We start from the raw sequence: 23,679 nt of genomic DNA, 5'->3' as shown, positions 1-23,679 counted from the left end.
GCAAACATACCCATGAATCCCCAACTTAGCAAAGCCACAAGCTAGCATAAATATAGATGTGCTACACGTTGTTACTAGACTGAAATTTATAATCCTCTCAGAAGTGCCATGGTTCGTTCCTTCAATGAAGAGTATGCTTTGGAAGAGCTTCAGTAGAGCAAGTTAAAAACACACACAACAAATAACATCATTATAAAAGAACTTTAATGTAAGGCACTGTTGTCCAAAAGTTAAATGAAGCATAAAAATCAACACAATACCTCTCTAACACTTCCCCATGCTATCTGCCCTGTGACAGGAAGCAAGCCGTTTTAAAGAATTCATCAGAGAGAGAGCCCTCAAAGTGGCCCCATGGACTGTTTTCCCTTTTAAAATGATGTTTTTGTGACTATTTTATATGAATAATAGGACAAGTGAATGTCTTAGGGGGGGCAGGGAGGTGAGACCAGAAAACACTATCAACTATTTTTAAAACATTCCTAAGAGTTTACACGTTTTTTGTTTTCCTTAAGTCCCAAATAATACTTTTACTCTTTGTCTAAGAAGACCCCCAAATCTGAAGGGGTAGGTAAAGTGACAAGCATGTCCTTGGTTCACGTGACACTTCACCAGGAGTTAAAAGCTACATGCACAGTGGGTTCAAGATCCAAGGCTCTGCTTGCCACTTGAGGGTTCAAGACACCCTAGAGCTCCCCATCAAGGCCAGGATCACAGCTTCTTATGGAGGGGTGTCCTAGGCTGGAACCCCAGTAAAACTGGAGTCCCAAGAATGGCGTTTTTGGATAATCAGCCCTCCTCAGGATAATTACCAAGACACCACCTAGAAGACCTGTTTCTCCAAGTTCTTAACCGAAAATCCACCCAAAGAATTACCCAGGAAAGTTAACACTTTGCTGTAAGGAGATAACATGATGTTTATCTGCACTAGACCAAGCGGCCCACTCAGGGTTTTAACAGTTGTCAAAGTTAAACAGCACAGCTGACAATGAACGAGCCGTCCTAGGGAAGGGAGGCATTACTTTGACATTTTCGGCTCAGCAGGGGTTTCCCCTGTATCCAGGGTCTTCAAGAGCCGGAAAAGGCCCGCGGCTTCTCTGATCCGACTGAATTCAATACAGAATGCCTGCACTTCTATAAACAAGTCCTGCACATTAATAATTTTATTACGGATCAAGGATTGGAGAAAGACACAAACAAGACGCACTAAACGATTCTGGGAAAAAGAGAAGGAAAAACAAGAATTATTTTTAGTGTGCTCACTTGGCTGGCATCTTAACAAAATTTACAAAGATGTCTTACTACTCACCTGCATGTATTTATCCTTAATTTGTTCACAGGTGGAGATGCAATTTGATATATAAAGGTGGATAAATTCAGGAGGTAGATCAACAGCTGTAGTAAGTCTGTTTCATTAAAAAAGTTAAAAAATAAAGGCAGTTTTATTTGCTAATGTTTTGTAAGAAAATGAATCATTTAACCATAAAAAGATTTCCTTTAATCATTTGATGAAAATGTCTGATAAATGATCCAGTTACCTAGTTTCACATACACAGTGGCAAATCAACCTAAGCGTCACAACCATTCATTTACAAGTGATAGTTGCATTTTGTTAAGTCTGGTTTACACATCATAATCACACAATGATTTCTGAGCATTCTGCCCTGTGTGCCGACTGCCTTGTGGACCAAGTCGTGACCTTGTATCTTATTAAAACTCCTTGTTTGTCCAGGCGGTGAGGAAGTGCCGTGTGCCTGAGGAAGGGGCAGGTTTAGGAACCAAAAAGTACAACCTTACAATGAGGTGCTTGCAACAAGGATAATGGAGGTGAGAACGGAGGGACAAGTCCAAGGAGAAGTATTCCGAAGGGTGCCCGAGAGTCCCAGCTTGGAACTGGGGGACCAGCACGGCATTTAGGAAGAGGGAAGGCCTGGCTGGAATATAATGAAAGGCAAGACGGGATACCAGAGTTTTTGAGTCCTGAAGGCGAAAGCTGGTATATTTCCCACAGGATTCCAGAGAATGTTTTAAGCAAAGAAAAAAATAAATAAAACTAAGTTCGGGATATTTTATTCTTCAAGTCTAAGAAACACCGTGTTACATGAAACGTCTTTCCTTAATTGCAAAGTCGTTACGCTAACATTCAGTATGAATTTCCCAGAGAAGATTCACACACGCTGCATTTTCTAAACTTGTCTGACCACGCGCCGTTTGTAAGGCAATGAGGCGCTCATGCTCCAGGTGCGCTGCAGCTGAAAGGCTCTGAGCTGTGTCAGCAACCACGTTTAGCATGACAGGGATTCAACCAGAGATCTAGATGAATACGAAGTTCCCGGTGTGTGCCATGGACAATGACTGCTGCGCGCGTGCATGCAGGGGAAGGTGTGGCCACTGAGAAGACTTGGACAGAAGGAAGCCCGCAGAGAGCATTTTAACAAGGGCCAAGTCAAACAAGGGTAACGCACAAGCAGGAAAGGAGTGCACCGTGTGGAAGGAGACCAAGAGCCAAGCTGGGAAGAGGCAAGGTGTTCCCATGGCAACATTCCTGGAATTCACTCAGATCTTAAAGATTCATGCATTTCACTAAGAATGTCAAGCCTATGTTTGTTTAGGAGTTAAGGGAAATAAATTATAGGTATTACCTTTCATGCAAACTTCCATTAACACTAAAACTGAACGACCACCCTCTCAGAGCGCTTCCTCGAGAATGCTCATGGCCGTGCCAGCAGCACCAAGGCTCAGGTCACGTCTTTAATGAGCTGTCTCAGGCTAAGAAGCAGTGTCAGAAGACGACAACTTATCAGACTTTCTGTGTCTACAGCCATTGATCCAGTATAGAGGGCCGGCATTTGGAAAACTTACCGATTGACAACTTCCATTGAATGTAAGGACATGTCCATATTGACCAGGACTGAAAAATACTCGGTGATCTGGCTTGACTGCATTAATTTCAGCAGCATTTCAATAGCAACTAGAGGGTTGTTCTCCACCAGGTCAGGAAGCTTGGCTGGAGTCAGTCCAATATGATACACAAGTTTGGGATCCTTGTCCAACTCACCAAGGAGCTAAACAGCCAAATAAAAAAGAGATTCCTGAGTCAAATTAGATTCTTCCATCCCTGACAGAAAAACAACAAAAAACCCCACCAACAAAGATTTTAAACAAAAAGCTTTAGGTTAATCTCTACTGAGCTAATTTCATCAACTTTCCGTAACTCCATAGTTTTAATATTTTTACATTTGAACTGGAAAAACAGTGGAACCCCGAAAGACAATTTATGGATGTGTTAGTGATTTAGCTTCCATCAAACCAGGCTCAAGATTGATTGTATTATGTTTTTTCTATTACCTGCTGCAACGAAAACTCATCCTGACCACCACCTGGCTGCCCTGAAAAGCATACACCTCCAAAGGGCTGAGGAGATCTGAAACACCCCGCCCCTCCCCCCATCCCACCTCACCCAGCGCAGGAGAGGGCAGAGGGACTCAGAAGGGCGCAAGAGGGAGGGAAGACCTCCTCTGCTCCAGTCGGATGAACAATGGACATGTCTCAGGTGGTCTAGTAAAGCAGAGTGGTGGAGCAGACCTGAGCCCACACCACACTGAAGCAAAAATCCCAATACAGCCACACAAATGTTTTCATTTCTCAGTCCATACAAAAATGTTTACACTCTAAGGCGGTCTATTAGGTGTGCAACGGCATGATGAAAAAGTGTCAGATATTGTGAGAATTACCAAAATGTGAGAGGAGAGACAAACTGAGCGTGGTTGTTGGAAAAATGGTGCCCAGACTTGCTCGATGCTGGGCTGCTGCAAACCTTCAATTTGTGAGAACTCATCTGCCAAGCACAATAAAGCCAAGCATCACAGGCTACGTATGCCAGTGTTTGAATTTTTAATGACAAAGCTCTGGTGGGGCTGGACATGTATCTTCCAAAACTTTCTCCTCTGAGAGGATGCAAAACAAATAAAACCCAAGAGCCCACCCATCCCCTTCACGGATGTCCTGCCCTTCCCCTTCCCGTCCAGTTGAGCTACGGGCACGTTTGCTGTCAACCTGCAGTCTGGGGAGAGTTGCTCTCAGTTTAATGTGACAGTGTACATACATGCTCCGCCTGCACACGGCAGAAACAAGCTCATCACAAGTGACGTCCAGCCTCTCCCAGACTCAAACAATCACCAACAAAGCGAAGTATTTTTATTCATCAAAACTTCCTTGTCCCACCAGATGAAAACTACCAAAGGGGAAGCTCCCAAGCTCCCAAACTGCTACCGCATGTTGGCGATATTATTTTAATGGCCACATTACTCGATGACAAGATTTTTGTTTTCTAAAATCTGCACATGTGCTGACGAGGAGGAAACGCTTGCAGTGAAGCCGTACCTGTGCTTGCTGAGGAGACGACAAGGGGCTTTTGAAGGCTTTGGCCATGATCCGTTTGATCTCTACCCCAGTGCTGTTCTTGACACACATCGACTTGTCCCACTGGATCGCATGGTCAGCTTCTGTTGGGTTTAGCCAAGCCAACTCATCCTCACAAATGTGGAGTGGAGGAGGTGGGCGAATAAACTCTGGCCGAAAATGGCCTGTAATGATAGTGTTTCACTGTTTTTATTAGTAAGCGAACATCTCTGAGTACACATCTCACATATTCCACTGCCTGAAGTACACCAATCTCTCAGTAGGTTAATAGAAGGCTCTCGAACGTCAAATTCAGAAGTAGAAATGATATGTCAGGATTTCACTCAATACCAATGAGTTTCAGACACTGACAAGACGTCATTACACCAAAGACCAATGCTATTACTTTTTGAAGAGAGGAGAGAAAGCAAGATCATAATCTGGCAATTTTTAATTCATGAATGATCACTTAATAGCAGAAGGACACAACTCGATTGGTGTATGTCATAGGGGGAAAATGAAACAATGCTATTTGTCTTCCTTAATCCTATTGTGACACAATGCTGTTCAGTGAGCGCTATGACTTCTATCTTATTACCAACAAATAGCAAAGTGACATGAGTCAAAAAGGAGGCCAGAACTGTAACATTCTCAGATACAGCGGACTCCTGACCACAGGTCAGCACTGTGCAGGCCCACTTCTACATGGACTTTTTTTGTTTGTTGTTCTTGCTGCCACTGCAGAGAGGCTCAAGGGCTGAGGGTACCAATGAAAATGCTACCGAGTGAGCCATCCGTCTCTCCAGTAACTGCCCAGCCCCTCATCCTTCTATGCCCTCCACCTGAAGTGAGTGCCGCTCACACAGACCTGCTGCTGAGCGTGACACAGAGTTTAACTGGATATTGCAACACTTGAGCTCATACCCCATGATGGTTAAGATTTTATGTCCACTTGACAGTTATGATATAGTAATCCTCCATGATGAGATCTCTTGTGAGCAGTCAATCAATTGAAAGGGACTTTGGGATATAGCTTTCTTCCAATATACATGGTCTCACTGGCAAAGCTCTCTTGCATTTTGCTTAATCTTGACCCTACATCTGACTCATCATCCAACTTCATTTCTCTGAATGTGAGCCAGCAGCGTGCTGTCCCTGGCCGTCATTCGCCTCTACTTGCCAACTTTGTATCCATTCATCTTCATGGTTAGCAGTCTGAACCTGAAGTGCCAGTCTTGGGTGCTTCAGCCCCTACAGCTATGTGACTCAGGAGCAGCCTACAGCCTGACACCTGACCCAAGGGCTCGAAACCCACCTGCCTCTACAACTGTGAGCAATTTCCTTGGGACCTCTGCATATGCAACACCAAAATCAAACAAATTCACTGCCATTTACAGGTGGGTCTGCCTCAGATATTGATTCCAGAGGGCAGAACAGAACTCTCCCTTTTGAATCCCCAAGGCAGAGAATCTTTACAGGAGCAGAAAGTTCCCTCTTTCTCCTGAGGAGCAGCGGTATGCTTGAGCTGGTGACTGCGTGGCTAGCACCCCAAGGGTAACCACCTGTGCCACCAGGGCTCCCTGCAGATATAAGAAGGCTTACCATTTGTTCAAAGAAAACACACTGCAAAGATAATGAGATTTTTCTACAAACTTTTGGAGGGGGATGGGGTGGGGGTGTGTGGTGTGTGTGTGTGTGTGTGTGTTTGTTTCACTGGTTCTTCTTTAGAGAATCCAGCCTTAAAGACCCTACAGTGTGTGTGTGTGTGTGTGTGTGTGTGCGTGTTTCACTGGTTCTTCTTTAGAGAATCCAGCCTTAAAGACCCTACTGTGTGTGTGTGTGTGTGTTTCACTGGTTCTTCTTTAGAGAATCCAGCCTTAAAGACCCTACAGTGTGTGTGTGTGTGTGTGTGTGTGTGTTTCACTGGTTCTTCTTTAGAGAATCCAGCCTTAAAGACCCTACAGTGTGTGTGTGTGTGTGTTTCACTGGTTCTTCTTTAGAGAATCCAGCCTTGAAGACCCTACAGTGTGTGTGTGTGTGTGTGTGTGTGTTTCACTGGTTCTTCTTTAGAGAATCCAGCCTTAAAGACCCTACAGTGGCAGTAAGGGAAAAACCAATGAAACAAACCCAAAACTCCAGCACATAACTGGGCTTGTGCAACTCAAACCTATGTTGCTCCAGGGCCAACAGTCAATTACACACGCATTTTTGACCGTGGAGGTTGGCACCCAAGTCCCTGCATTGTTGAACTGCCTATCTGGAGATTTTCATGAATTCCCCAAATTCACAAATACCATATTCATTTTCACATAACACTCTTCACCTATATCACAGATTTGTATCTCAGTCTCTTTACAGACCATTATAACAAGAAACAAATGTTTCACATTTCATTAGAATTGCTTCTTTGGCAATGAGATGGGGAAGGCTGGGCTCACATAAGTAATTCCCTTCCCACTTGCTTTCCTTAGTGGCCCATACAATTCAAACATTTAACAAGTAAATATTAAATAAAAATCATTACATGCCACAGAAACTCAGGGACACTTATGATCTGAAGATTCAAATACTGTATCTACTGTATTCACTATATCCAAAGCTCAATGGTAAACTAAATGGTGTAAAACTCTTAAAGTACTGGGAGGGTAGGGGGAGGAGGGGAGGAAGGAGGAACCGATCACAATGTTTACTACATAACCCCCACCCCCAGGGGGATGAATAACAGAAATGTGGAAGAAGTGAGACAGTGGTCAGTGCAAGATATGAAAACAATAATAATTTATAATTTATCGAGGCGTCGTGAGGTTGGGAGGGAGCAAGGAGGGAAGGTGGGAGGGGGTATCAGGAATTGATACCAAGGGCTCAAATAGAAAGTAAGTGTTTAGAAAATAATGATGGCCACAAATGTACAAATATGCTTGATACAATTGATATATGGAATGTTATAAGAGCTGTAAGAGCCCCCAATAAAGTGATTTAAAAAAAGAAAATAAAAAAAACTCGTAAGTTCAAGCTCACTATGACACTGAAGTTCTTTTCCCTAAGCAGAAAGCCTATCTTCCTCATTAGACCACATCAAAATCTGCAAAGCCCAAAGACACAGCTATTTTATCACTAACATAACAGGTGTTTCCTTTGCAGTCCTGTAAATCGAAGGTAATAAAATCCTCAGAACTTTACACTCTAAAAGGTAAAGGCAGTGCTATGGCGACTAAAGAAGTATAATACAAGACACTCAGGAATGATAAAAACAAGCACGCAGTCAAATCAGAGAATCTGTACCTTCAGGTCTACTGACAATTTGGTGTGTACATTTTTCTTAAGCAGAAACAAATTTTTAATAAGCCCCACTATACGAGAAAGTTCCACACGCAATTCAATCGAAATAGCAAAGAACGTAGCATGATGTTTCAGAGCACAAGGTGACAGAAGGGATGCTGGTGAACAAAATTAAGGACATAAAATTAATCAAATGTACTCACTTTCAATAGGAGGTTTAGGTCCGCTGACTAGAGCTTCTGTGATCTGAGAGGCAACCGAGCTGTCAAATCCAGAATTAGAAGAATCCGGGTCAGGGTCGCTGAGGATACTGGGGAAGCTAGCCTTACTCTGGGTGGGCAGCTCCGACTGGCGTTCTGGAAAAGGTTAAAACACGAGACTTTTTAAATTAAGGAAGGTCAACAGGAGACAAGTAAAAAGGCAAGCCCCTACCGGCGGAAGAGAGCTGCAAACCATTTAAACAAAAGGGGATTCCACATAGAACTCTTCCAAGACAAATGGAAAATAAATAAGGACAAAGAACCCAATAGAAAAAAATGGGCAAATTCCTTTAATGGGTACTCTACTGAAAAAATTTGAACATCTTTAAAGAGATTTAATCCCATTAGAATTCTGGGGGAAAGCAGTTAAAGCACAAGACGTTATTACACACTCAAATCATAATAAAAAAATTACTTAAAAACAAGGAGGGACGGGGAGGGAAAAAAAGGAAAATGAGGTAATTCCAGGAACCCAAGCGGAAGGTGAATTTTGAGAATAATGAGGGCAATGAATGTATAAGTGTGCTTTACACAATTGATGTATGTATGGATTGTGATAAGAGTTGTATGAGCCCTAATAAAATAATTTTAAAAAAACCAAGAAACTGACTCAAGTCCAAAGATCAAAGGAAGCTCAGCCTTCATTTTCACCTTAGGAGACACTAACCAGAGCCATCCGAATATCGGTGCTGCTTTTTTTGTTTGCTCAGACATCACTTCTGAGGGTGAAATTGCTTCCACCTAGAAGCAGTATTTCTGGGGACTAGGCATGGTCACAGCAATGGCATAACCATCGGCAGTAGGACAGAGAGCTTGGCCTTCCATCGTATGACTGTATCGTATGGCAAGGAAACGCAGCCAACTGAAATTCCATGCGTTAGCGTGGATGCATCTCACAAATAAAACCTATTTAAAAATGGTTTTAAGCATAATTGGCGACTTGTGTACAAGCAAACTCATTTACTTCCTAGGTGTGAAGGTTTGGGGTCAAGGTTCACAAAGCATCAAGTTAAATAATCTGAAAAGGAGTCAGTCCTTTTGTTCTGCAGCTCCCCATTCTGGCCTTGGGGCTTGGAGCCTTAAAAGCTCTCTTCCAGGGAGAGCCACAACTACTGCAAAGATGCGGCCATCACATGGCTCCACACTATTGCGGAAGATGACCAGGAGGCTGTGCTGGCTTTCAATTACGCAGCTGGGACTGAGTCAGGATGTTCACCTACGTGGAGCTCCCCAGTGGGAACATTGGCCTGACGGTTCTCAAGGAGCCAGAGTGTAGAAACACTCCCAACACCATGAGCAGCTGGCTGGCCACAATGGGCAGAATCCTCCTGATCAGGTTCACACTCCTGGCCATCTGGAAGCTGCTCGTCACTACCCAAGACTGTTGAGAGTTGGCAAAGTTTCAGAGTGAGCAATGCAGGACATTCTACTGAATGGCTGTATTCAAAGTCCAGCTCCACACAGACTGTAGACTTCCATTTCAATAAGCTCAACAAATCCCACAATCATCTGTTGGATTGATGTCCCCTCCTCCTAGGAGTGGTGCTAAATAAAAGACCATTGCTAAACAGAGAGAAGGCCTTCCAGGGAGCCTGGGCGAGGAGCACATTGGGTTCACCACCTGGCCGCACAAGCTGGTCTCCCCTCTGAGGACACTGGTTCTTGGCTTTCCCACCTCCCATTGTTGTCCCAATGAACTGCTGAGTCGCTTGGTTACCTTCACTGCCACAAGGGCAGGGCCTCCAGCCTAATTAATAGGGGCGGTTGCTGGCAAGCTTGAGTGTATACTACCGATACGCAGTCTATTTTTCATGGCAATCATTTTTATATAAGAACTTTCAAATACATAAATTAAAGCTTATCGGGGCTATCCAAGGCACACTTGGTCAAGGCCTGGAGCAGGAGAGGAAGGAGAGTCAGAACAGGACGAGGATAGGGAATGTGTGGTTCTTTCGTTCAAACAACGACTCCCTACGTCATGAGACCAGAAGAACTCAATGGCGCCCAGCTACATTACCAAGCATTCTGATCAAACACCCCATTAAAGATCCTGGGGAGGGGTGGGGAAGGTGGGAGTGGTACAGACAGAATTTCCAATTCTCATGATCTCCAAATGTTCTGGAGTCAAGGGAGCTTGGTGGAACCACTATCCTGAAATACTCTTTACACCTTAACCCTAAAACATTCCCTCAAGTCTTCTTAAAACCAAACAGTAAAAGCTCTTTCACTCCCTTTGGCTCCCTCTTGAGCCTCTGGACGCTCCGTTGGCATTTCCTGCTCTTGGGCCCTGGGATTTCCTGCATGCGAAAGCTAGACAATGCATAAAGTAAACTGAAGAACGTTTGCCTTTGAATTATGGCATTGGTGAAGACTCTTGAAAGTACCATGGGCTGTCAGAAGATGCACAAATATGTCTTGGAAGAAGCTCTTTAGGAGCAAGGAAGATGAGATTTCGTCTCATGCACGTTGGATATGTCCCTGGAGAAGGACATCTTGTTTGGAAGTGATTCACTGAGAAAGAGGAAGATCCTCCAGGAGATGGATTCAAACACAGCAACAATGGTCAGGATTGTGCAGGTACACACAGTCATTCCTTCTGTCCTACATAATCACGTAGCAGTGAGTTGGACTGACTGTTAAGTATCTAAGCACAGTAACCACCCACCAGCTATTTGACCTTGGCCAAGTCAAGGGCTTCAAACGTCAAATCTCAAATCGGGTAGTTCAGTTCTGAAACGTACGATCCTCCAAACCTGCATATCCAAGACACGTTGAGGAAGTGCTATCCTTAGTTTGTGTTTAAAAATATGCCCGACTATTGACTGGAAAATATATTCATATCAATGAAAAAAAAAACACAAAAACCAAACAGTAAACAAAATGCTGCCCTGAAGAATATGCTCTTTAAAGAAGCGGCTGTATGGGACCCAGGTGAAAACTGGAAAGATTAAATAGGCACCTTAGAGGGGGAGTGAATAGGGAAAACGCAACTCAGAAAACGTGAGTGCGGGCAGCGGGCACCACCAGCCTCTCTGAAATGCACAATGCAGCGGCACCGGGGCACATTTTGCTCTGGTTTTTCTCACAACAAAATACTTGGAAAAAAGCAAAAACGCAAATTCCCTAACTCCAAAGTCCAGAAAAAACAAACAAAATCAAGCTATGTTGTTTCCAGAGGACGGAGGGAATGGCCTGGGAGTGACTGGGAGTCAAGCTGATGATGGGTGGGCAAGGCGCACAGGGAGCCCAGCAGTTCTGCCGATGCCGTCTCTCACCCTGCATCTCAGAGGGGGCTGTGCTCAGTTCTTACCACTGCAATTCCTTAAAAGTGCTCTTGCACTGTTTAGGAAATGTACTGTTTTAGGCTTTGTAACTAAATTCCTGATTACAAAAGTGAATAAAAGACCATCAAGCCAGAGGTTTCATTCATTAAGAAACATGTTCATTAAAGTTACAGTTGCCCTTTGCATCCCGCATCTGCAGATTCAACCAATATCAGATTTAAAATATCTAGGGGAAAGGGGAACAAGTAGGTGGTCCGAGCAAGTTCTCAAGGCTAAGAGGGTATATGAAGTACTGCTTACATAACATTTGGCACTGCAAGTAATTGAGAGGTGGTTTAAAGTATATATGAGCAGAAAGGATGGGGAAAGAGTCTATGCATAAGTCATAAACAAAAAATTAAATTGTGTGGTAAACTAATGAGCAGCATGTTTGTCAGATATATTTAATAAAACCTTTTAAGTGAACAGGGGAAAACTCTGCCTCTGTGGTTTGTTTAAACTGACTGCTTGTTTTGTTTTTTTAAGAAAAATGCAAACTATGATACATAACTATACCTTTGACTCAGGGAGCCCACTGTAAGACAGCTGCATTTCAGGCCTCCCCAGAGATGATCTGTGTAGCTTGCTCCACAGAAGAGAAGTGTAGTTAGTTATCTGTTTATTTTTGAACTTGGGGGGGGGGGGGAATGAGTTGAGACATCAATCTGGATCAAGGTTAGCAGGAAGCAAGCTTATCCATTTTGCCAAGTACCTCAATCCTTACTTTAGTCAAATATTAGTTTCTGAGTTCAATGCACTTTCAAAAGTTTATGAGTGTTTGGAAATGATGAGGCCAACATATGTATAAATGTGCTTGATACAATTGATGTATAGATAGTTTTAAGAGCCGGAAGAGCCCCAAATTGAAAAAAATTATTAGTGGCCATCTAAGGTGCATTTACTAGTCTCTCTCCATCGAAGAAAGTAAAGATGGAAGAAAATTTAAAATGCATGGAAACAACTATTTTAAAGGGCTACAGAGACCTGATGGTGTAGTGGTTACAAGTCAGGCTGTGATCCCACATGGTTGAGAGTTCAAAACCATCAGCAGCAGCCCTGAAGAAGAAAGACTGGTATTTCTACTCCCATAAAGTTACAGTCTCAGAAATTGTGTTAATGCAGGCTGACTAAAGAAACAAATTCATAAACACTCATGTGTATATGAAAGAGCAATTGTATATTGAGAAAGCACCCCAGCCCAGTCCAGATCAAGCCCCTAAGTCTGATATGAGCCCATATGTCCGATATCAATCTTTAAATTTCTCTTCAGATTCACGCAACACATGCAATGATACTGAATACAGGGAGATCACAGGCCAGTGGGTGAGTCCCAGGGCTCTGGCTCCATCAGCGTAGTTCCATGTGGCTTGTCAACAGGAATGTCTCGCAGGGGGATGAAGCAGAGAATGAGTCTGGCCTCCAGTAAGCTATTTATCTCCCTAGCACCTCAAATGAGGTCATCAAGTTGCAACCTGATGGACAGGCTAAACTCCACTCCTTCACTCTTACCATTTTCAAGTCGACACCAGACTATGTAACTACCACGGAAAGCCACAGGGGGCCCCTACACTACGAGTCAGCATTAACTCATGGCAGTTTTTTGGGTTGTTTTCTTGGGCTTGTTTAAATAGTTTTAATAACTCATGCTAAAAAGGCAGGCAAGGCAGATGAATGGAAATGCTAGGCACAGGGAGTAAGAAGGAAGCTGTTTTTACAGTGCACTATAGGGAACCCTGGTGGTGTTCTAAACTGGGCTGCAATCCCCACGTCACCAGCTCGGGCTTTCTACTCCCAGTAACAAGTCAGAAACTCCCAGGAGTGCGGCGAGTTTGCAGTAGCTCAGTGGCAGGGAGAGTGAGTGGGATTGCAATCAATGCCACAATACAAAATGTGTTGTATCAATTGTTTAAAGGAAAACCAATTTGCTCTGTTTTTACCCAAGTCACAATAAAGTTTTAAAAAATAAAACAAAAATCTTCCTCAGAAGCTGACTCAAATCTATAAGTTGAAAGAAGAGTTAAAATTTTAAATGATGCTGGGATTTGGATTGGAATCGCACTGAATTTATAAAGGGTTTTTTGTAATACTGACATTTTCACCATGGTTAGTCTTCCTGCCCAGAAACATGGAACATGCTTCCATTTGCATAAATTTCTTTTAGTTTCTTGTAGAAGTGCTTTTTAGTTTTCCTTGTATAAGTCTCTCTGGTAAGATTTACTCCTAGAAATTTTATCTTTTGGGTAGTTAATTGTAAATGATAGTCTTTTAATTTACCTTTAACACAGAAGAATCCACTCGATTTGTTTATTGCTCTTATAGCCTGCTACATTGCCAAATTTTTCAATTAGTTCCTTGTATTAGTCTGGGTTGATAGAGAAGCAAATTCATAAACACTCATGTGTATAAGCGAGAAATTTACATCAAAGAGCAACTGTACATTAATAAAACACCCCAGCCCAGTAGAGGTCAAGTCCATAAGTCCAATATTACTCCATATGTATCTGGCCTCCAGTGAGCTGTTTATCTCCACTGTACCTCCAAATGAGCTCATTAAGCTGTGACCTGATTGACAGGCTAAACTCCACCCCTTCACTCTTAATAGTCTCAAGTTGACACCAGGTTATGTAACTACCACATTCCTACAATCTTTTAATTGAATCTTTGCTGTTTTCTAGAAAGAGGATTAATAATCCATAAATAGTATGTTTTGTTTCTTCTGTGCCAATGTAGATGCCTTACTATCTTTTGGATGTTATCGCTCTGGCTAAGACTTCAGGACTATATTAAATAAGCGTGATGATAAAGGGCAATCCTGTCTGGTTCTCATTGGAAGGAGGAGTGTTTTCCATTTCTATTAGTGACATGGTTTCACACATATGGCCTTTATTATGTTGATGAATTTCCCTTCTATTCTTAGTTTACTGAATTTTTTTAATCAAGAGTGATGTTGAATTTTATCAAATGGCTTTTCTGCATCAGTCGATATAACCTTATGGTTCTTATTCCTTTATGTGGTGAATTACACTGTTTTTCTAATATTAAACATCCTAACATACCTGATATGAATTCCACTTGAAACATTTTTGGTTTTTAAGAAATGCTTCATTGAGTTCTATTGGCTCAAATTTTATTGAAAATCCCAGTGTCTATATTCACCAGAGGATATACCAGTCTAAAATTTTAAATTCTGTTGATGTCTTTGCTTGGCTTAGGTATCAGTTTTGGTATTATACTTGCTTCATAAAATGCTTACTAAAATCTCCTGGTAAAACCATCTGGCCACAGACTTTTTGATACTGGTATTTTGTTTTATTTTTAAAATAATTTTATTGGAGGCTCTTACACCTCTTATCACAATCCATTGTGTCAAGTACCTTTATACATTTGTTGCCATCATCATTTTCAAAACATTTTCTACTGGAGCCCTTGGTATCAGCTCATTTCCCCACCTCCCTCGCTCAGAACCCTTGATAATTTATGAATTCTTATTTTCATGTCTTATACCAACCGCTGTCTCTCTTCACTCACTTTTCTGCTGATGTTTTTATGACCAGATCTACTTCTTCTGTGTTGTAGGTTTATAGAGATTTTCTAGTCGAGTCTGTTAATTTAGGTAATATATTTCTAGACATTTATCCTTTTCTTCTGGATTTTTTAATTTATTGGAATACAAATTTTCATAATAACTGATTATATTTTAAGTCTGGTCAGTTGTAATGCTACCCATTTCATTTTTCATTCATAAATGTGTCTCCTTTTCCTTTGTTACGCTTGCTAGTGGTTTTTATCAATTTTGTTAATCGTTTTGAAAAATCAATTTCTTGTCCTGCTGGTTTTATTCTATTTTCTGACTCATTTAATTATTCCTTTATTATTTCTTTTCTTATAATGTCTGAGGATTTGTTTTGCTGGTCTTAATCCAATTTTTGTAGCTGATGTCTTAAGGTGTTTAATTCTTTCTTCCTTTTTGATGCATGCATGTACTGGTATACACCACCCACTGAGTACTGCTTTTGCCTTGTCCCAGAGACTTGGATATGTTGGATTTTCTTTCTCATTTGTTTCAAATTAATTTTTTAAATTATGTTCTTTATTTCTTCAGTTACTCAGTGTTTTCTAAGTAATATGCTGTTCCACTTCTATGCATTATAAGCATGTCACCTTATATCAGAAGTCAAATAACGTAGGAGCTTAAGTCTTAAGAAGGATAAGACACCGTCAACATGAATTCAGCACTTTGTGAACTTAAGTCACACGAACAGACCTAAATTCAAGAATCGTTGTAAGTATTCTAAAGCCAGATGTCACTCGTTTATGAATTACTTAGCTAGGCCTAGTTATAATCTTGCTCCCTTTCATCACTGTACAAAAGATACTGCCACTATTTCACATGCTTAGTGAGCTTCTTCTACTTTTAGCTTCACTGGTTTCCTAGCGTTTTTAAATTCTTCCTTCCAAGTGGGCCAATTCCTACAAAGACGGAAATAAATCATCTGAATTCACTAGCAATAGGGAACATCATCGAATATGTGCTCTCACCATTACATACAACTACCCAAACCATATGTATCAAAGAGTCTTCAATAATTAACAGTACCGTACAAATAGCAAGGAACCCTGAGCAGTGTAATTAATGGTAGGCTGCTAACCTCAAGGTCTATAGTTCAAAACCAACAATTGAGCTGCAGAAAAAAGATGAGGCTTTCTACTCCTGGAAAGCCTTACACCTCGGAAACCCAGGGTGACAGTTCTACCCTGCTCTACAGGGTCACCATGGGTCAGAATTGACTCAATGGCAGGGAGCTTGGTTTTGATTGGTAAAACTAACAAAATTACTTCCAAAAAAATAATGTTTAAAACACCAATAAACTCAATTTTATTGAGCACTGTCCTAAAATCAAAAAAGTAATCGAGGGAAAAATTTTTAAATGAATATATGTATACCTCAATAATACCAGCAAACTAAGATTTCAGTTACGATTTCATACTGAAGTGGCTTTTTAAAATGAAGACACTAACCTTTGGCACGGTAGCAAAGACCTTACAGTAGATTGGAGAACAGTTCCCTCTGCACACAATAGTCAAAGATGACTCACAGCAGCAAACACTCACACCCTGCCCTGCGACACACGAATGTTCAAGCCGCCAGCTCCTTCCTCCTTACCGGCTAGGGCGAGCTGGAGCCCACTGATGTCCACAGACTGGCCCATGTTCCCAACGTCCATCAAGGCGATCTGCCGCGGTGTCTTTTTGAAGAGCTCCCTTGGCGGTGCCAGCATCAGCTGGGAAAGGAAAAACTTTTCCGGTGGAGTTATAGGGGGTAAAAATCCTGTTGGGGAGAAAGAATGGGATGACTGTTCCAAAGGCCAGTTTTACATTTTGACCTGAATAGGTAAAACGACTAACTGCTACTTGTCACTTCAACCCACACATTTTCTAAAGCCGCAGTGGAGCTTCAGATAACCAACTATGTGCATTTATGAGTTATGTCACCAAATACATCCTTTTAAATTCTATGATTTGGAGCAATGAACAATGAAGGCTAAGCTTTGGAAAACTTAGGAAATCCATGTTCTGAAGTCTTTAAGCCAAGCAAAGGTTAAAGCTTACGCATGTCATAAAACCAGAGACCACGGCGGTGAGCGATACTTTTCTTTCCTCTCTGCCGCCCTACGCTGCTGTGGGTCAGAGCCCTCACGGGCAGTGAGCGACCAGAGATGGTGCAGAAATTGGAAAATCAATCACGAGCAACACAAATACAGGCCAGACAACCACTTTGTAGCTGTATCAGAGCTAGAAAATCCCACAGCAATTAATGTTCCTTCCCATTCTCCCACAGCCACTGGCTCCCCAGCCCTCCACTCTCCCGACCCCTAGAGGCCCTAGGACTTCATCCCGCTCCTCTCCCACACCCTTCATTTGCTGCCAGACTCTACTGACAGCCTTCCAAAGGGGCCTAGGCCCCAGCTTTGCCTCCTGTCCATCCACTCTCACACTTAGCTCAGGTATTACTATGCTCCTGTCCCTGCAACCAGGCAGCAAGTTTCTTGAGTACAGGGAAACTTACGTACAGAGAGTCCCAACCCTGGCCCTGCCCCATCACACAGTTTTAAGTATGCTGGTCAGAGGCTGCTGACACTCATCTGTCGAGTCTGTTGTACAATGGTGCCTTCTGTGTTGCTATGGTGCTGGGGACTATGCCACCAAGGCTTCAAATGCTAGCAGGACCACCTAAGGTGGACAGATCGTTTAGAGCAGTGGTTCTCAACCTGTGGGTCATGACCCTTTCACAGGGGTCGCCCGATTCACAATAGCAAAATTATAGTTGTGAAGTAGCAAGGAGAATAATTTTATGGTTGGGGGATCACCACAACATGAACTATATGAACGGGTCGAGGAAGGTTGAGAACCACTGTTCTAGAGTATGGCTTGGAAATATACTCCCCAAATTTAGCCAGAGACACTTATGGATCACAACAGAACCCTGTCTGCTTTACCTGCTTTGGACACAAGAACAGGTGGGATCGGTGGTGAAGGCAGCATGTTTGGGGAGGTAGAGGGCCAATGAGGGTGTGAGAGACTGGCAAAGCAGCCACTGTGGGCTCAGACATGCTGGCAATCGTGAGCTACCGCAGGACCAGGCGATGCTTCTTCTGTTGTGCGCAAGGTTGTTCTGAGTCGTTGTTGAGTCAATGGCAGTAAGGTCATCTGCTGTTTACCGTGGATGTACAGTAGGATGTACATGCACAGTTTACAGTGGATGTACAGGAGTGGGGTCTTGACACTGGTATTTCCTCTTCTGTGTATTCACACACTGTCTCCATGTACTTTCACAGCAATAGTAATAACAAGTAACATCTTAGGAACTTTATTCCTCATCACCACCTTGCCAGGTACAACTATCACCCACACATTACACTGGTTATGTAACCCATCCATGGATTCTTTTCCTGGCAACTGCCTCACCTCCCTTGGCAGCTTTGTACAGGACAACAGCGTCTATGGACTAGCCTTAATCACTGCATTTGAGAATGGTACTGTATAAGCTGGGTGTGTTTGCTTTTCCTGACCAGCTCATAAGAATGTAAAGAGCCCCTGACCTAAGTCCCATGCTGCCTGCGCCCAGCGTGGTTGGCGGGTCTGGACCACATGCATATGTTGCAGGCCCTCCCCAGAGGTTCAGAAACCTCCTCAAAAGGGCATCTCTGCCTAACATAAAGGGCACCCTTCCTACATACGGGCAGCTCGGGAAATGGATCAGAGGTACTTCAGGTCCAAAGGAGATGCCAAGCAGAAGGTTGGCTAGCTTAAAATGTAGAAGCCTTCATATGCCACCCAAAATGCCTGTTATTATTGCACAAGCTGCACTCTTAACCCTTTGTTTTTTCTTTACATTTCACATGTTGAGAAAATGCACACAAGTTTCCATAGGTAGAAGCGGGTGACACAGATTACATTCCTTGTGCTGTACCACCACTCTCTTGTTCAGCGCTACGGCCCCGTTAGCATACACTCACTGCCACTGAGTCCATGCTGACTCACAGCGACAGAGAGCTGCCCCTGTGAGTTTCAGAGATTTGGTGGTAACAGGAGTAAGAAAGCCGTCTTTCTCCCTCGGAGCGGCTGGTGGTTGCAAGCTGCCGACCTTCTTGTTAGCAGCTCCATGGGTAACTGCTATGCCAGGACCATCCCTCAGGTTCCTATCAAATCACGTTGCTGCTGTTAATGTGATCCCATGTAAAAATTCTTATGAGCACAATTTTCACTAGGTAAGCTAAGCTACTGTTTAGTTTTAAAGAGCTGTCAGGATATTTTTGGTGTAAGGTTTAAAGATGATCTCCATCAATAGTTTCAGGGTTCCCCCACCCTCCTTGGCTTCAGAAAGTCTAAATTCCATACGAGTTTGAAAATCTGTTCTGCATTTTCCCCTTTAATTAGGAATCTTCTATGGCATCTGTGGCAGTTACATAATCTGTCAACTTGAGGACAGGGTGGAGTCTAGCCTGTCACTCAGGTCACAGCTTGATGACCTCATTTGGAGGCACTACAGAGATAAATAGCTCACTGGGAGGCGAGACCCATTCTCTCTGCTAGCACATTCTTGATGACAAGCCACATGGAACTACACGGATGGAGCCAGAGTCCTGGAGCTGGAGGAGCCATGTGGAGACCCACACCACCGCTGAGATGCTTCCACTGCCACTGGATCCACAAGACTTTCCATCCAATGGCCTGTGATCTTCCTGCATTTGCCATCATTGTATATGTTGCACGAGTCTGAAGAAGAATCAATAGACTGGTATCGAATATATGGGTTAATATTAGAATTGGGGGCTTGATCTAGACTGTTTTCTTAATATAAACAATGCCCTTTTATATCAAGCTCTCTCTTCCACAAGAGTATCTCTGGATTGGTTTCTAGGTAACCCAGACTAACACATCTTTGATTAAAATGTTCAGTAAGGGTAGCTAGGCATCATCCAGTTCTTCTGGTTTCCTGGCAAAGGTCATAATTGTTCTTAGAGGCAATTAACCACACATTCCATATCCTCCTCTTACCCTTAACTCTCCTTTTTACTCTATTGTTCTAGGCCAGGGGTCAGCAAACTGTGGCTCCTGAGCCATAGGCACCTCTTTGTATATGTTCATGTGGCTCTGAAATAAAACTGGGCAAATTTATGGGATATTAATCAGTTAATGATGATTTATTTGTAAAACTATATTGATTGCTAATAATTTTTAAATTGTTGTGAGGACCAGGATTGGCTCGTCCATCTCAAAAGTTTGCCGACCCCTGTTCCAAACAAATATAGATCAACTGCCATGGCTTGGATGGCCACTTTTGATCTTTTTAAGACTGTAGGCACACTACACAACACACAAGGAACTAAGAGAGAAGCATTAACCATGCTAGGAAAATTAACTAGGGTTCCCATGAAACCATTACCCAAACTCCAAACTAAGGACTTAAATTCCATAAAGGATGTGCTTGTATCCCCAGCAACCTCAGCAGCTTTTTGGGTACTTTAACTATTGTTGTAGACGGAGCAGTGATGCAGTGGTTTTAAGTTGGGTTGCTTACTTCAAGGTGAGCAGCTCGAAACCACCAACTACGCTTCAGGAGAGGAGACTTTCTACTCCCCGTAGAGTTAGTCTGGGAAACCCACTGTCCTATAGGGTCACTGTGAGTCGGTTCTGACTTGATGTCACTTAGCTTTGTTGGAGTTTTTTTTGTCACTGAGTTTTTTAAAAAGTATATGGAGTTTCAAAAAGTTTATGCAAAAATCCCATTAATCTTTTGAGTCCACTTCCCTTCTTTATACCTATCACACAACTTTTGCCGATTCAACTTTTTACAGGTGTACAACTTATTGACAGCAATTACAATAATCAATTATGCAGCCTGATCCTTCATCAATGTGACTTTTCCATCCTCTCCATCATTATTACTCCCCTGCTCCCTGCTTCCCTCCTGCCCCTGGTACCCAGGAATAGACTTTGATCTCTATACATCTGCTTTTTGTCTATTTTTAAAAAGTTAGATTATAAACAATATTTGTTCTTTTGTGAACGACTTGCTTCACTTTGTGTACTATCTTCAAGCTCCAGCTATCATAGTGTGAATCAAGCCACTTTTCTGCCTACTGCCTAATTCCAGAGCATGCATACACCACAGTTTGTTTACCCGTCATCTGCTGGTGCACATTCAGGTTATTTCTATCTTGGTTATTGTAAAGACTGCTACAATAAACTTTGGTATACACATCTCTACTTCCAAAGGTTTGGGTGTATACCTACACATAACAGTTGTTTTAATTTTGTTAAAAAATAAACCTGGAAAACCATCCCACTGTTTTTCATGACCACTGTACCCCTTTGCCAGTGGTTCTCAACCTTCCTCATGCCGGGACCCTTAAACACAGTTCCTTATGTTGTGGGGACCCCCAACCATAAAAGTATTTTCACTGCTACTTCATAACTGTTATTTTGCTACCGTTATGAATCGGCGGACCCATGTGAAAGGGTCGCTGCCTTTGCATTCCCATCTGCATTGGCTACAAGTTCCGACTTTCCCACATCTTCAGTGAATGTGTGTGTCTTAGCCATCCTAGTGGGAGTGTAATGCTAACTTCTTGTGGTTTTGATTTGCATCTCTGATGTCTAATGAGGAGACCCTGGTGGGATAGCACTTAAGTAGTCATGAACCGAAAGGCCAGGGCTTAGAATCCACCGCCTTCCTCAATAAGAAAGATGTGGCAATTTGCATGTTTCAAAGATTTATAACCTTGGAAACCCATGGGGCAGTTCTACTCAGTCCTACAGCATCCTTGAGTCAGTCCTGCCTTATTTGATGGTGGTGATGTTTTACTGTTTGAGCGACCATCAAAAGGTACTCTTTATTGAAGGTCCTTGGCTCATTTATGACTGTTTTATGACTTTTTGTTAGGTTATTGACATTTCCTTATATTTTTGTTATTAAGATTCTTGTCAGATACACTGTTTCCAAAATTATGTCTTAGCTTTTTGATTATCTATGTAGTAAGCCCTATCCTAGAGCAATCTGCCCTGCCTCCCACTGGTCCAGGATTATAAGATCAGGCCGTTTCCCTGCATCCCTCATTACACTTGCCCGCATCTGAATGTCCCAAATATGCTATGTATTCACTCCCTCCACCTCTTCTGTGCCGTTCTCCTCTCCGGACTGCAAGTCTTCACCCAAAGTAAACCCTTCCAAAGCATCCACGGCCTGAGATTTAACGCAAAAAGAGCGGCTTCACATCTAACCCACTGGCCTGTCTTATCAATGCTGCCCAAGATGGCATTTTACATCATGTAGTCATGTACTTTTTTTCTTATCGCGATCATAATATGGAGAATATCTCCTCTCCTCTGCTCCCAACCTATTTTAGCCTAAATAAACGAACAGACATAGATGCCTGTTGGAAGATCCTTAAATGCCGCTTAGCGTCTTCGGGTTCTTAATCTTGAGTTCTACTTACTCATCTGAGAGTTAAAAGGGACAGATCCAGTGTCTTTAATGATAGCTTCACACTTCAGATGGGCTTTTACGAAACCGAAACTTATTTGGCGCCTTAAAAAAACGGTAAGCGTCATGGTAGGCATGATTATGTTAAGAGAAATTCTATTCAGTCCCAGGAATTTGTCATTAAGCTTCCTTTCTCACACGGTGGGACAAAGGGGTGGCGGGGTGGGAGGCAAAACTTCAAAAGGAGACTTAAGTTCACTTGCGAGTGCATTCTCAAAGGCGCAAACGGAAAAGGGGCGGAATCCAACCATGCACCTCAAACAAAGTGGCCGGTGCAGGGAAGCGGCGCGGCCCGCTCGCCCTCTGCCCCCCAGCGCGTACCTGAGAGCGGCGGCCGGTCCGGCTCCTGGCCGCCGCGGGCGGGCGGCGCGGGGTTGAGCAAGTGTGCGAAGCTGGCAGCAAAGGGGTTGGCGGCGAGGGGCTCGGTGCGGTACATCTCCCAGAGCAGGTAGAGCGCGGTGAGGCGCTGCGCCGCGCTGGGCAGCAGGTCCGGCTGCTGCAGCAGCATGACGAGCACCGAGCCCAGGCGAAAGTGGTCAGCCTTGCTAAAGTAGTGGTGGAAGGCTGTGGACAGGCCCTCGAAGGTGCTGCCGCCGCCCGCCTCCTCCGAGATGATGCTCAGCAGGCTCGACAGCTCCTTCGGGGTCAAGCTCATCTTGGCCGCGGGCCCCCCCGGGCCTCCGTTTCCGGGCCCGGGGCCGCAAGTTCCACCCCTACTGCCACTGGAGATTCCCGGGCCGCTCTTGGACGCCGGCCCCGCCGCTTCTCGGCCCCCTCTTGCCTCTCGGGCGGTGAGAAGCCGGCCAGACGCCGCGCTCACCCCGCCGCCGGGCATCAACCTCCGTCCCCTGCCGTGTTTCCGGGCCGGAGCGGCCCTGGCGCCGGGTCGCTCCGTCCCCGCGGTCGTAAAGTGCTCGATTGCACGACAGCGTCGCAAACCAAACACGGAAACCAGGGGACCGCGGAGAATGGGAGGCGGCGCCGAGCGAAAGCGAGGCTAGTGGAACCAGGCCCGAAAGGGGAGCGGCGGGAGCGGGACGGGCGGAGTGGAAGCAGCCGCACTGGAGGCGGGACTAAGCAGGACGGGAGTGTGCGGGGAGGGCGAGTCCGCCTGTTGACGTCACGTGGTGGGACTGACCAGGTGAGTGTGCGCTCGGCACTAAGACAAACACGTGGGCTATCAAGTGAGTGTGAGGGCGGTGCTTGCCCCAATAAATGGTGGCTACCTGGGTAGCTAACAGCAAGTTCGGCTGTTCAAATCCAACAGCCGCTCTTCTAGAGAAAAATGAGGCTTTCTGCTCTGGGAAGGATTCATAACCTCTGATACCCAAAGCGGCAATTCTAATCTGTTTTCTATGTCACTGAGTTGAAT

The 23,679-nt window shown here is 43.7% G+C and overlaps 1 protein-coding gene across 1 annotated transcript; it reads right to left on the bottom strand.

Moving 5' to 3' along the window:
* Positions 1–186: 186 nt before the first annotated feature.
* On the bottom strand, positions 187–23,221 carry CNOT11 (CCR4-NOT transcription complex subunit 11). The gene is made up of 7 exons (XM_075563267.1): positions 22,629–23,221; positions 16,425–16,589; positions 7,881–8,033; positions 4,381–4,583; positions 2,860–3,062; positions 1,307–1,403; positions 187–1,213 (listed from the first exon to the last, which is right to left on the bottom strand). Exons 1-7 carry the CDS (start codon positions 23,140–23,142, stop codon positions 1,016–1,018), a joined length of 1,533 nt encoding a protein of 510 aa, XP_075419382.1. The 5' UTR covers positions 23,143–23,221; the 3' UTR covers positions 187–1,015.
* Positions 23,222–23,679: the final 458 nt, after the last annotated feature.

The sequence above is a fragment of the Tenrec ecaudatus genome, chromosome 11 (genome assembly GCF_050624435.1).
Source record: "Tenrec ecaudatus isolate mTenEca1 chromosome 11, mTenEca1.hap1, whole genome shotgun sequence".
Taxonomy (NCBI): domain Eukaryota; kingdom Metazoa; phylum Chordata; class Mammalia; order Afrosoricida; family Tenrecidae; genus Tenrec; species Tenrec ecaudatus.
Note: the sequence above shows the minus strand (reverse complement) of the source record. Positions and strands in the feature narration are given on the sequence as shown.

Excerpts from the sequence above, each read along its gene's own strand:
- CNOT11 (XM_075563267.1), bottom strand. The coding sequence starts at position 23,142 with ATGCCCGGCGGCGGGGTGAGCGCGGCGTCTGGCCGGCTTCTCACCGCC. Across the intron at positions 16,590-22,628 it reads GGACCGGCCGCCGCTCTCAG|GATTTTTACCCCCTATAACT; the intron begins GTACGCGCTGGG and ends TCTCCCCAACAG. Across the intron at positions 4,584-7,880 it reads ACCTAAACCTCCTATTGAAA|GCCATTTTCGGCCAGAGTTT; the intron begins GTGAGTACATTT and ends CTATCATTACAG.